Below are 15,040 nucleotides of genomic sequence, written 5' to 3' on the forward strand. Positions count from 1 at the left end.
TGCCACTATTCTCAACAATTTTGGCTGCCATGAGGCCCTCACATGTGGCCATGATGAAAGCGTAGGTAACAAAGGTAAGCATAGACTGCAATTGTGCTACGAGAAGCCTTGGCACAGGTTTGAAACATGCATGATCGTTGGAGAGCTTGGCAAGAGATAACCACAATTACATCAACTTTTAAGCACAAGGAACCTTGTCTGTCAGTGGAACATAATTATGTAGAGCGCCATGTCTGTGCCATTAAAGTACAACAGGTTCTGTCAGTCAGAGAGAGAAAAGCTCAACGACAGGAGGAACATGCCTCCAGCCTGCTACTCTAGAGCTAAGGCAAACGGTTTGGGAAATATGGGGAAAGGAAGAGGGAAAAATGAAGCGGTAATTCAATACAACAGCGAGTGCTACTTAATTTCAATACTAACAATATTAAAGGCCAACTACAGCAAGATTTTGTATCACATAAAAAATATTTGCAGTATAATTGACTTTAAAAATATTTGTAAGAAAGGCTCAATACAAAATTTTGTATGCAAAATGTGAATAGGTGCATCAGAAACTGCTTGCAAAATCTATATTTTGTAAGAAGTCCCATCATTACTACAAAGGCAGTGTTGGACAGTATTACCACTTGTAAAAAGAAGTTTAATTATAAGAGTGTTCTTTATTTGTACTGTCACTGTGTTTATGTGATATTATTGCAGTGTGCATTGCTACTTGATTGTTTCTTTTTAATGGCACTGTGTTGCTTGATGCTGTTTTGGGAATTATTGTTCTGCAAGTTTCTTTCTAATGTTATGCTATCATTTTGACTTGTCTGTGATAATGTAGCTGAATGCTATATGTACTGCCTGTCCAAGAGCCAAGGAATAGTGCCAATTATAACAATGCCACCTTTTATCATGTCAAAAAAAAAAAGGACAGTTTCGCCAAATATGATGCAAATTCCAACTCAGCCTTATCCAAACTACTATGCCTGCTTGCTGCTTCAGACACATAGTATATATGCCATATGCAGTTGCACTTGAATGCAATGACATTGAAGAGAGCTCATGCTGCTTCTTTTTACTTTGGAGGCTCGCCACAGCCTGCAGCACCACAACATTTGGTACCCATCACGAAGAGGGCACATTCTACACGTCGCGGCTTGTTAAATAGAAAAATGCTCAGACCCCTTGGTGGGCTCTGAATTGCTCCAAGTTCCAGCGAGTCACACTGCATCTATCAGGTGCGCGTACCTGTGAACCCGTGATGATGACAGACTTGCCCAGGTTCTCAAGCATGAAGGACAGGGCCGAGGCTGTGTAAGCCATCGTGTCGGTTCCGTGCAGCACAACGAAGCCATCAAATTTCTCGTAATATGCCTGCAGAAACACAAGCAAGTGGAACACTTGACAAGAAATATGGCAAGCTGAACTTGCCCCTTGTTTTGCTGTACTGTGCTTCTAATTCTTTGATGCACACTTTGGCCTTTACTGGTTTATTCCACCAGTTAAGCATGCTTAAACGTTTCGTGGAGTAGAATCCATTTACTGCTTACCAACCTGAATAAAATTGGTTCTCGTGGGTCGTTTTGGATTGACTACCTCCATGGCTGACAGGTGGTGCTGCCCCCTGGTGTGAAACATACTCAGCCTTTTTCAGGCAATGGATACCTGATGTGCTTCTTCGTATTCAGCATTTTCAGCTAAACCCCTTTTCTCTCAACCTCCACCAAGAAAAAAAAATCTAAACCAAATTTTCTTTTTCCAGACTACGCTTTTAACCAAAAATTGTCAGTAAACTCAAATTTACAAAGAGCTAAACGGCAATCAGAGGGTTGCACAGCTGCTGCCTTGATGCAAGGAGGTTGGTGAGGTGAAGGTCAGCCTGCCTCCCAAGCAATGAAATAGTTCACTGAGGCATGGCTGAGTAACACAGAAGAAATTAGGGTTCAGTTATCCTTGATCCATTCTATGTTCAAAGCTTTGTTCCTTTTCTGCAATTGTTCATAAAACCCTATTGTACCTACCTAGCAATTTCCTTACCATATTATTTCTTGGAGCCCTGTACAAGCATTATGTTATGAATGAAATTTTGTTTTATTGGTGTCTGAATCCACAATGCACTCCCTTTCCATTTCTGCGTAGTCACATCACTGTATGGCGATGTGCCCATCTTCGACTGCTTCTCTAAAATTTTCTTATTCTTTCTGTAGAATACAATTGAAGTGTTGAACACCAAAATCTGCAATCATATAACATGTTTCATTGTGAACAACATTACTGAATCAGATAATCACTAGAAAAATTGTCATGCTCTATGCAAGAAGTTGTCCACTGAAAAAAGATAGTGAAACTTCATCTGAAAAAGTTATTTCCTGAAAATTTTAAGTAAGAAATGCACCTTGAGGTGGTAGTAAAAACTGAAAGAAGTACGTCAAATTTTGGAAAATAAAGACTGAAAATGCTGAACCACATTCATAAAATAGCCTACCTGCCAGGTTTACTGAAAGCTCTGGAAGGTATTTTACTAATGTTAGACAATGTATATCCAGTTGTATTCCCTCATAATGTGTCACCAGGCTAACCAAAAGCTCCTGATTATTTCCCAGAACTGTTTATTTACCTAAACCTGCTATTTATGAGCCACATGAACTGAGCATTTATCATGGGTTCATATATTCACAACTGTTTAGTGAATGTGCACCTTCATCAGTACACAAAACACAAGAACACCACCACCATCAAGTTTTCTGATAAGGGTGCTTTACTGCATTGCTTGCAGCCACTGCAGTAAAGGACACACCAAAAGGCAAAAAAAAAGGTACCGGTCCTTCACAATGGCTAGGATGGAGTGGTGCTTCAACAGTTCAACTAGGAGTAGTACATTTTCAACAAGGCCGGCCGCGGTTACAGGCCCAGTGACAGCACTAGAACAGCTACACAGGCTGAAATTACACGTGGAATCTACATGGAAAAGTATGCTTCAGCCAAATTCTCACCTAAGTTGGAATGTAGGAGAAATATTGAACAATTGAAACAAGTTGTTTTGTCCACCCATCAATTTATTTCCGCAATGAATCAATACAAAAATGGCTATTACAATAAGCACAAACAGTTAAGAATGCTGACATGGATTCTTTCACTTTTGTACGATGAAATGTCCGGCATGATGCCTTATTGGTATGATCACCATCCCATCAATGCACTTGAGAAGTATGCCTCGTGAAACTGATGTCTTGTGAACACTGATGGGATGCATGCCACTGTTTTAATCACAACTAGTTTCGTGCGCTTAGCCAATGGTATCGCACAAGGTCATCGACTGAGAATACTGCCCCCACAATTCAATCCCATTAGCTTCTAATAAACAAGAAATTAAATGCAGACAAGCAGCGGTGGACTTAGCCAGGCTGGCAATCACACCACCTGAGCAACAGAGTGCTTTTAAATGCCTCTAATAAGAATAAACTCCTCCTTCTGCTCACCTTTTAAAAGCAAACACATGTCCCTAGGTCCAAACAAGTAGAATATAATGGTGCCTTGGATTCACAAGCATTTTGGCACCTTTCATTAGTCTAAGTAAATTACAACACCTGCGATAGAATCTGTCATATGTAGGCATACAGGCAGTGGGCCATTGCCACCGCGACATGAGCTGCAGAGCAAAGCATGTGCTCTAGTGGTGTGAGACAGCATCCAGCTGATGATGGCAACAATAGCTCGCCATACCCTTTTAAAAATAAAGAATGCAGAAAAAGCTCACCCGAATATCGAGAGCAATACGGACCCAGTCGTCCATAGTGGCATTGGACGAGTCAAGCAGTGGGTCATATTCGTAAATGGTGTACACTACGCGATTGGGATCCCCCGTACAACTGTAAAAGCAAAACAGGCACAAGTGTTCCATGTAAACAGCATGGCAACTCAGTAAACGCAAGGAGAAAACTGCAGATTCTCAAGCCCTTGCAAAAACCTTACGAGTTTAAAAAACATTCCACCAAGAATTTTCCACCAACTATTTCAGCCTCCTGGCCCATTTCTTTATTTATTTATTTATTTATAAATACTGCAATCTTAAACAAGATCTTACCAGCATAGTACACGAGTAGGTTTACAAAACAAAATAAATACAAAAATGGGGAACTGCACTCAAAAAATTCTTCGCACAAGCGCTTCACACAAGCGAAAAAACAAGCACTTCAACATTATTTCAGCAATTTTTCCAATCATACAGTCAAACAGTGCTATAACTAACAATTTCAGTAAGCGCAAAAAATGTTTTTTATTAAAGATATGTCTCAAAAAAGATACTGAGTCCTGTGTTACAGTTTTATCAGCCAGCTTATGCCAATCTACTGTAGTTCTAGGAAAAAAGGAATACTTGAAGCAGTTGACACGTTTTGTAAATGGAGTTACAGCTAGTGAGTGTCATTGTCTGGTAGTGTAACCTGTTGTATAGGTGATAATGTGAGACATGTCGATGTTGTAGTGACCATTTATTAGTTGGAAAAAAAATTTTAAGCAACGTACACAATTTCTATAACTTATAGAAGGCAAGCCGCTCAAGAGATAAAAGGTTAGTAACAGAACTACACCCATATGTATTGTAGATGAATCGAACTGCTTTTTTCTGTAAGCTTTGTAGCTTTTCTATATTGCTTTTAGTGAACAGGTCCCATATACCTACAGAATATTCTAAAACGGGGCGGACGAGTGTTTTGTATGCAAATAGATGTACTGCTGGTGTGGAGGATTTTAATAAGCGTCTTAGAAAAAACAACTTGCAGCGACAGTTTGCTATTACTGTGTCAAGGTGCTTTGACTAGGAAAGATCCTTTGTTATGTGCAAGCCAAGGTACTTATATTGCGTTTCCTCTGACAAAAAAAAGTGTTTTCTGTGCCATAGCGATATAGCAGTGGCTTCTTTTTTAAAGTTATCCGCATATATACTGTCTTTTCGAAATTAATGCACATTTGCCATTATTTACACCACTCAACTACCTTATTAACATTCCTGTCTAACCTGAGTTGGTCCTCTTCCATTGTTATTTCCATTCCCATGACAAAGCTGGAGCAATTACCAGATAGTTCACACTGCTACTTCACAGTACAGGCATTTCAATGCAAACTCAACACATTTGAGCCTTCCCTGAACACATTTCTGCTCAATAAAACTTGTTATTAGGTGAGTGGGTTCATACTGCGAAGAAATAAGTGTACTCCATGAAATTCAACACAAGGATGTAGTAGCACACAAGGACGTTGTCTGTGTCCCTTACTATGTCCTTGTGTTGAATTTTGCACAATACATTTCCTCACAGCTCTGCTCCTACTGCTTCTTCTGTTTCAAGCTATATGGTTAGAATGAAACGATATGTTTACTCCTGTAACATGTCTACTAGGAAAAAACACTATTAGTCATGGTACACAGAGGGTGTCTGACAGCAAGCCACGGATAATCTGGCTCAAGTGATAGATTTTGCCATGGAGATACATGTATGCAGACGGTGACACACATACCCTAAAAGATGTTTGTGCCCTATGGAGCTTAACAATGTTCATCGTCTATCTTGCATGCACGAACAGCATGTGTCATTGGCATGACATAGCACTCAATCTTGACAGAAAACTAACGAGTGAAAAGTTTTCAAAAAAGTAAACGCATACAGTACATGAATACTTTGTAAAGCGCAAAACAACAGACACAAGAAAGACAACAGGACAAGACGCTACTCTCAACTTTCGCACAGTTGAGAGTAGCGCCTTGTCCTGTCGTCTTTCTTGTGTCTGTTGTTTTGCGCTAAACAAAGTATTCATGGATTCGCACCAACTAGCCCGCCAACGCATTGAGCATACAATACAGGTGACGTTTATTGTTTGAAACAAGATGTAAAAAAAGTGCAAACTCCTCTTTTTTTAGGAATGCACGTCTATAACAACAGAAGTGAGCTTCCATTCATATAAATCTTGCTCGCACATACAGAACCTGCAATGCAATCGTCAAACTGCTAAGTAATTATGACTGGCAACATGCAGACAAGCTTTATGAGAAGATTAAAAGATCCTGACAGATTTCTCTTTTTTTTTTGGTAATGCCAGCAGCTAGATACAGAATGTAGAACTTACAAACAGGTGAAGAAACACAGGTACTATCTCATCAAACAGACCCTTTTCTCCATGCTGCAGACATACCTGCCATTCTGGCCCAGAGAAAGTATCTTGAACTAAGAAACTCTGTTTCTTGTCCCTTTCTCCAAGTTGAGCACAGCAGTTTTGAGATAGGGTAGTAAGGACGTGTCAGCCTTACCTCTAAACATGTGTGCTATAAAATAGAAAACAAAAACTACAGACTGCAGCAGTACAGATCAGCTGTGCTCCATCTCTGCACTTATCTATAGCCGCACAGCACAGATGCGTTTCAAAACTACCAGCCACACTGCAATCAGCCCAAGCACGAAGCAACCATAAAGAAACTTTCCCTTGCGATGGCTGGACTTCCTTATCATTTGCTGAAGATATGCACCGCCCCGTGTCCTGGCACTTCCTCCTTGGCTTAATGGAAAAACAGCTTCAGGCCTGCTTGCTCACACAACTTGGTTTCCAGGGCAGAAGACCTTATCGCGTGATACGCGAGCTCCTGCAGAGTTCTGGCATGAGTGCCCCGAAGTCGTATAATGATGTGCCAGTTTGTTCGCACCCACTTGCATATCTTGTTTTTCCTCACTGCCCTCGTAACAACATATCTAATCGAGATAAGGTCGACGGAAAACTGCACACAAAATTTAGAGTGTCACGAGCGAGTCCTTTTTCTTAGGAAAGACCTCCTTATCAAGTGTACAGGAACTCTTGCTTAATGGGCAACATCATAATACCTAGCCTTTATTATTGCCACACGGGCATCAGCAGATGTAGCTCTGTGTCACTGTTATGATGTCATGGTAATGTTGATTATATGACAGTTCAAGACCAGCCTTAAATATCGAAATGGAATACAGCTTATATACCCAAACTTCATGTCTGCTAAGTGCCATCCTTTTATACGAGAGAAACATGTGCTAGAGTTCCTATAACTAAGAAAATACGTATCAGTTTTTGTTTTGTTGTGCTTAAGCAGTAGCTCAGGGTTAATATCCCTATGAAAAGCAGTCAGACCTTGGTATAATGAACATTTATACATAATTTTATTGGATATAACGAAGTAATAACACGTATATGCTTACAACAAATGTCGGATAAAACGAACATATTTCCATTTCAGATACGACTTTGTTGCAATGAGGTTCTATTGGACATGTAAAAAGCAGAAAAAACACTAATTCGGTAAACTGTTTCTGTTGTCTAAAGTGAACAAAGGTGATGTGCTAATTTAGTGCTGGCGTCAAATTGCCATTCAAGAATCCTGGCTACTACCAAACGGCTGGTATAGTTCAAAGTGGTGCATAATACATTATCCAAGCTTGTACACTTTAGATGTCTAATTAGGCTCAGTTTGCAGAAATTTTATACCATTACCATATGTGTTAACACATAAATTAATTAATAAATAACTGGGCATTTAAAATTATTAAATAATTGGACAGCTAAAGTGTATTTACACTTTATCTGTCCAATTATGTACAGTTTACGGCAATTTGATATGTTTATATTTAATCAATGTGTTACAAGGACAGATCAATTTCTTAAAATATGGTGATTTGTAAAAAGAAATGGGTGGCTTTATAAAAATCTGTCCCAACAGTCAGTAAATTTTACCATCTTCTGTTAAATGCAATAAGCCTTATCAAAATTATTTCTGTTGATGCCAAACAAGATAATTTCCTGCATTCTCGTGAACTTAGGAGCTCTGAAGATATAGCTTTGTTATAAAGCCCTCAGTAATTATTTACCCATACAAGGGACAAGAGTTGCCTACAGGCAAAAAAATAAAGGCTTTTTATTTCTTGCCGTGTTTCGTTTTTGAGCCCGAATTGCCTTTGAAATGCCTTTGGCTAACACATGCATGATAAGCATCATTTGTTGTATCGGAGCAGGAGAAAAAAGAAGCACGGTTCTTCTGGAAACGCAACCAGAGGAGAAAGACTGCAGTATTCTAACACAGCTGGTGCAGCCCATGTTCCCTGTGCACCTGTTTTTCACATCTGACGAGAACTCTCTGTACAAGTTTCACAAGACACCATAGCTTACTTGGGAGGAAGCTTGCTTTCAGTGGTCTGCTTGGTGTTGCATACAATCAACAAAAAGAGAGAACGAAAGAAAAAGCCTATTTCTGAGAAAGTTCCCTCAAAATAGGTTTTCCTTTTTTTTTATTCTCAGTGTATTTTGCACATTTTCATGAAAAATAAACATTTCATTCGGGTATTTTGATATCTCATCCTAAAGTGTCATTTTTCTTTAGTTTCATTGTAAGTTGAAATTTTTTATTTATTTCACTTTTTTTTTCGTACCATCCAACCGACCATTGTTTTGGGAACAGAATCTTGGCTTGACCCGACTATCGCAAACACTGAAGTATTTCCGGACACGTACGAGTGTTTTCGTCGAGATCGCTGTGCACGTGGCAGAGGGGTGTTTATTCTTGTCCACAATGGCATCCTGAGCGTGCAAATGGAATTTCTGGATCGATTTTTTGTAAAGCAAGGCTGCTGAATGAGAAGGCAATTGTTCTTGGGTCATTGTATAGGCCTCCTGGTGCTTCTGTAGAACCACTAGTTCATTTAGCCAATTTTCTTGAAACTATTAACTATGAATGCCTTGTTCTGGGGGGGGGGGGGGGGTCTTTAACCTTCCGGATGTTGAGTGGTCAGCTGGGGAACCAAGGGGTACTGCTCGAGGGAGCCTATATTCAACTTTCTTTGATATTTTAGATCAGAACTCAATCTATCAGTATGTGCACGAGCCATCGCACACTGACAGAACAGGTCACATACTCGACCTTTTGCTCTGTAATGTACCTGATGTTGTATACAATGTAAAGGTGTTGCCAGGTTTGAGCGATCACAACATTGTTCTAGCAGATTTATCAGTTCTGTATGTGAAGGTTGCAAAAACACCTAGTCGAAAAATTTATGCCTACAGCAAGGCCAACTATGAGGCGATTAGCACTGCTTTCGAGTCGTTCTTTCCAACTTTTGGTGCACTCGCAGATAAGCTAGATATAAACAACTGTGGAATACTTTCATGTTGAAATTGTTTGAACTATGTGAAGCTTTTGTCCCATCACGAGTTATATGAAGTAGGCGAGCTCGAGACAAACCCTGGTTTAACACCGAGTTACGTGCCCTTGTTCGACGACAGCGACAAAATTATCAAAGATACAAGGTGTCTAATTCGCCAGAGCATTTGGCCTTGCTGAAAGCAATAAAAACTGAATTTAGACAAAAGTCCGACATTGCTAAGGACTTGTATTTTTTTTAATCTAGGAGAAAGATTTGTCAGGGATTGCCAGAGTGTCAGCGACTTGTCAGCGTGGATTGCCGAATATTTGTCATTGAGGAAACAGGCTGTGGTTTTGAGCAGTATATCTTCGCAGTATGCATCAGTTACGTCGGGAGTTCTCCAAGGCTCAGTGTTGGGGACACTATTGTTTTTGTTGTACATTAATGATATTTCAACTGGTATAAACTCTTCATTCAGGATGTTTGCCGATGATTATGTTGTTTATAGAGTCGTAGATGCCATTTCCGATTCACAAATCCTGCAAGTTGACCTAAATACTATAGCAGACTGGTGTGCGCGTTGGGATATGTCATCAAATATAAATAAGACTGCTCACGTCACCTTCACAAGGAAACGAGGTAATCATCTGTATAGGTATAGAATTCATGATTCAACTCTAAACATAAGCAAGGAATTCAAATATCTAGGTGTGCTTTTACTTCTCATTTACGATGAAACAAGCATGTTAACTATATTGGAAATAAGGCAGCATCAGTTTTGGGATTCTTGCAGTGCAATTTTAATCATTTACCGAGTAACTTAAAGACGCAGTTGTATTTCAGTCATGTACATTCAATACTTGAATGTGGATGTGTTTATTGGGACACACACACATCTGAGCTTATAAATAAATTAGAAAAAATCCAGAATAGGGCAGTTAGATTTGTTCTTGGTAACTATAGCCGGCAGCTTAGCATGACAGAAAGCAAACTTAAACTTAAATGGCAAGAGCTGAAGGATCGTAGAAGGCATATCAGATTAAAATTTTTCCATGATATTTGTTATTCTAAAACAGGTATAAACCGCGAACAATATATCCAGGCACCACACTACATATCTAAGTGACTTGACCACTGTTTGAAGGCCAGGGAATTTTCTTTTAGGGGTGACGTCTTCCGTTATTCCTCTTATGTTAGAACTGTTCGAGATTGGAACAGTTTGCCATAGAGCATTGTATACATCACAGAAAATGATGCTTTTTTCCACGCATTGAAATAATTTGTTCATGTATTCATTCAAGTCTGTAACCTACCTGCTGTAATGCCCTACGGGGTGATGCAGGTAACCAATAAATAAAAACATAAAATGAAGGCATTTGATTACTGATTGGTAAGGTTTTGTTTCAATATGTGTAGCTTGAAAAACCTTGGCTTGGTAGATAGCACACAAATTCCTGTGTTTGTGCTCAACACACTTGAGGACTGTTTTCCTACTGTACCAGTTCTTGTAACAAGAAATTTAATGAAGATAATTTTAAGAGTATAAAACTATTTTGATAGAGGGGAGAAACCTCAATGGTACAGCTGACTGCACAAATGTTTTGAAAGCCGTCGCACAACTTCTTTCGACAGTGCACTTCCTTATCCTTTGATACAAGGACTCTCTTCAAACCCTTGTAGGTGTTGCATAATGAATTGGCTGTCCCAATTGCAATACTGTCCCACCTGTTCATCTTTCTCCACTTTGTCCCAGCTACACTCTGACATCAGCCTTGTGGGAGAGTACTGCAATTGCTATGGAGCAGCTACAATTACTGTGCAAAAACAGAAACACTCATTAACTGCACATAAAAGCCTTAGGAGTAACCTCTAACTTTCAATGTAAACCTACTGATCTCTTCCACGTCTAAGTTTGATAAACTATGAGCCATATACATTCATTTATACAAGCATCACATATGCATAACATACAATTTGACGTAGTAGTTCTGCGGAAACCCGCAAGGTGGAGAGAAGTAATTGCATAAAGGGAAAATCAGACATCCACCCGTTTGTAGCAATTGCTACAAACACCCGCCGCGGTTGCTCAGTGGCTATGGTGTTGGGCTGCTGAGCACGAGGTCGCGGGATCGAATCCCGGCCACGGTGGCCGCATTTCGATGGGGGCGAAATGCGAAAACACCCGTGTGCTTAGATTTAGGTGCACGTTAAAGAACCCCAGGTGGTCAAAATTTCCGGAGACCTCCACTACGGCGTGCCTCATAATCAGAAAGTGGTTTTGGCACGTAAAACTCCAAATATTATTATTAATTGCTACAAAGGAAACCCATACGGGTTCCTCGAAAGAAAAGCCTCATAGTTGAAGAAAAATTTGTCCTGGTCCGAAATTCGTCCCTGACCAGGACGAATTTTTCTTCAACTATGAGGCTTTTCTTTCGAGGAACCCGTATGGGTTTCCTTTGTAGCAATTGCTACGGGTGGATGTCTGATTGTCCCTGTATCCATGACATACAATATGATTATCCCCTATGTCAACTCCATAGGCACAGTTAAATACACTATTAACCCAGACATTTTAGTAAAGAGCAATCTGTTTTGTTTTTTTTTCATCCCCTTTCATGTTGCTTTAGCTTATTATTCCTACACCTCAATTAAAACTACAAAAAAATTACCTTACGCTTTCCCTGGCATCATTATCTGTTGGCTTCATGCGGTTGTGCTTAACAAAAAAGTCGGGCCCCTCAGTTTCTTCTCTTCTCATTCGTGGCTTCTCTTTCTTTCTTTAATGCCTTTTTCTAGAGATAGTTTTATTTGCTACAAGTAGTTCAGTTAGCTTTTCTGCTTTCAAAATGGAAAGGTCCTCCCAATGCAAGTCGATATCACAGGAACAGTTTCTTTTCTATATACATATAGTTTTCAGTGCTGCGCTTTTCAAATGAACTGTAAAGGGCTATAGCAGACACATCTGCGACCTAAACATTCGTCCCAGTACTGTTTTATGCGCCAGTAAATTGCGTTATATTTTTTCTAACCGCGAAGCTATCGCACATACAAGCGACTGTTCAAGTCGTCAACTTACGGAAGCACCAACGGTGGTTTATTCGGGTCCGTAAAGTGCGTGCTCGAATACTCAGCGTCGTGCAACTGAGGAAAGGTGCGCAGCCGATTCTCCAATACTTGAGGCATCGGCCGCAGCACTGCAGGAACAGATAGAGAAGTAAGCGTAAAAAATAATATGAAATGAGCGCTGACGCTAATGATTAGCGTGTAGATATGCGATAGCCGCAGCAGATACACGCAAGTTTATCTATCCTAGAGTGCCCTAGCTAGCTCGGAGGCGCACGCATAGCTTGCGCACGTCCTATAAAAAAGCGGCGCGCGTATGCAAATGACATTGCAAAGCAGTTACAGCTGTGCAAATTATGCTGCACGGAAACTAGAAAGAAAAAGGAAGCATGAAGTATCAACCCTCAAAATCAACTGGATTGCGCGATGGGTGCCCGCGCGGCAGCCTACAGTAAATGACTGGAATTCTGGGCTTTAATGATATCACTTTATATCACCGACAGCTCCTCCGGTCGAGCGTGTACATTGCGAACAAATTCATATTTCCTTTTTTGGCCTGTTCCGCGTTCGCGAGCTTGACGGCATGCGTATTGATCGTCTCTGCACACCGCCACTTACCGCCTCCTTCGCAGTCCCGAACCATTCCGATGGTACCGCCGCTGTAGAGCACCAGAACTTTGGACTCATTGCAGTGCGTCGGCGGCTCCTGGCTAACAAGGCAGTCGCTCGTCTTGCGCAGCACTTTGGGCGCGTACGACGTGTCCAGCAGGAGGTTCCGAGACGAGTGCGCCGAGCGATTTTGCCGCGGCGGGCTAGCCTCGCCTCCGCTGTAGCCGTTCTTGCGAGGTTCGAGCGGCGGGCTTGACGATGGAGATCGGGAGCCTCGAGAGTCGACGTCGACAGAGCGCAGTTCTGGCTCCAGATCCGACATCTTCCCGTACGACGCTGCCGCCGAAGCTCAAGTACAGTACAGATCGAGCGGCGACGGGCGCGCTCTCACCACGCGATCCACTTTCGCTTTCGCGCCGGCACTCTGCGCGCGAGGACGTATGCTGGAGGTGAACGAACCCGTGCCACTCCGCGCAGCGTAAAGAGCGGCTGATAGCCCGTTCTAACCAAGCTCGCGGACCACGCTACGACCTTGTCACCGACCGACTTCGTCCGTGAATCCGCAGGCCCGTAATTGCGCACGAGCGGCCCATGCTTCCGCAACGAAGCCCGCGAAGCTAACCGTGAAGCCTCCTCCGGTCCTCTAGCGGCATCGTAGCAAATTGCCACCAAATTTGCGTGGCCTCTGAGATCCGCAAAACTCAAGCCATCTCGTGTCGCGTGTTTCTCCTCTTAAAAACATCGTGCGTCTAATTTTGTTGTACAAAAATCCCTAACGTGACCTGATCCTAGGTGCCTAAGGACCGCATCGTTTAGGGATTTTTGAGAAGGCGGGATGCTGGCGCTATGGTGGCTTCTAGCCACCGGATGGATGGATGGAAGGTAGGAGCGTCCCCTTTGAAACTGGGCGATGGCAGTTGCCACCATGCCCAGATTTTTATTTTGCCTTTTATTTTTATCTGTGTTATGTGTTATTGAATTTTTCGATTTTCTTTAAATACGTCTTCCTACCCTTTTAACCTTATGTCACCTCTCTACTTTTGAGTCACCAATCCTCCAATCGCCTTTTGCTAATTTCCACCGCACATTTATTTACATGACTATCATTATCTCTGAACCCTAGGGCCTCAGGAAGGGTGACTGTGGCCGCATCGACATCGGGATTGATACCATCACATTTTAGTATGAGGTGTTCCATTGTTTCTACATATTTACCGCACACAGTACATGTGTCTTCATCTTCGTTAAATTTCTTTTATGCCAAGCATATTACGAGAGCTCCTCAGGCGCGGCGGTGTCGCCTTCAATACCACGTGACACCGTGACGTCACGACAGAGGAGAAGGGGGGCTCCAACTCGCGCCGTCGCTCGCGGCGTCGCGGCGGTATATAAGCAGCTGCGCTTGCCTCTGCTAGACACTCACGAGGTGAGATGCCTCCTGGAGACAGAGCTGCTCGTTGGAATGAAAAGCGAAGGTTGCGGCGTGCTACAGAGACTGACTTTCTAGGTAGCTTTGGCTCAACTCTTGCAAGATGGGCTGGGTGGGAATCGAACCAGGGTCTCCGGAGTGCGAGACGGAGACGCTACCACTGAGCCACGAGTACGATGCTTCAAAGTGGTACAAAAGCGCCTCTAGTGAATGCGGTGTTGCCTTAGAAACGAGCTGTTTCTAAGGCTCAGGCGCGCGTCGCTTGCTCAGGCGCACATTTCGTTGCCGCGTCCAATGCGGGGCGCGTAGTCGCTGCGCCGTTGCCCATTGTCTCACACCCCTTGGCGGGTCGACGGGAACGCTGTCGCGTTCCACTCTTGAAGGCGAAGCAGAGTAACGCATGATTTGTTTCTTCGTCTAGCCGAACCAAATATAGCCAAGCAACAGCAGTTCACCAGGGTAAACAGTGGTTCAACAACTAAAATAAAGGCTAGTATGCTTCGCATCCTGGGCTTAACCTTAGCTAAGCCACAGCCATTTTTTATAGCTCTGCGTTCTAAGACATCCTGATCTAGCTTCAAAGAGTAGGGCACTGCCTCTTGAGTTATCATGAAACGCTTCCTTCCTAATCTGCTGTTTCCAGTATCGATATAGTTCTACGCTATGCTTCTTTTCCATTGAATTTATCCAATTTTTACCTTCCGCATTTTTAACCTGTCGTTTAATGCTCTGTCCTTTTTCGTCCTCGTGTCTGGCGTACTTACTGGTTAGCTTCCTAGTTCTTTTCCGCCATTGTGAGTCA

General features: G+C 42.1%; 1 protein-coding gene across 2 annotated transcripts in view; it reads right to left on the reverse strand.

Annotated features, from left to right (window-relative positions):
* The window catches only part of LOC139047652 (L-asparaginase), a 100,850-nt gene extending 87,304 nt beyond the window's left edge, over positions 1-13,546 (reverse strand). The window contains exons 1-4 of one of the 2 annotated variants that reach the window (XM_070521518.1): positions 12,819-13,546; positions 12,214-12,331; positions 3,743-3,854; positions 1,234-1,359 (exon numbers count right to left, since the gene is read on the reverse strand). In XM_070521518.1, the coding sequence (XP_070377619.1) occupies positions 1,234-1,359; positions 3,743-3,854; positions 12,214-12,331; positions 12,819-13,131 (669 nt within the window). In that variant the 5' untranslated portion in view covers positions 13,132-13,546. The remainder of the gene's footprint in view (positions 1-1,233; positions 1,360-3,742; positions 3,855-12,213; positions 12,332-12,818) is intronic. The other variant, XM_070521517.1, reaches the window with a different exon arrangement.
* Between the last annotated feature and the right edge of the window lie 1,494 nt (positions 13,547-15,040).

Source organism: Dermacentor albipictus, chromosome 7 (genome assembly GCF_038994185.2).
Source record: "Dermacentor albipictus isolate Rhodes 1998 colony chromosome 7, USDA_Dalb.pri_finalv2, whole genome shotgun sequence".
Lineage (NCBI taxonomy): Eukaryota > Metazoa > Arthropoda > Arachnida > Ixodida > Ixodidae > Dermacentor > Dermacentor albipictus.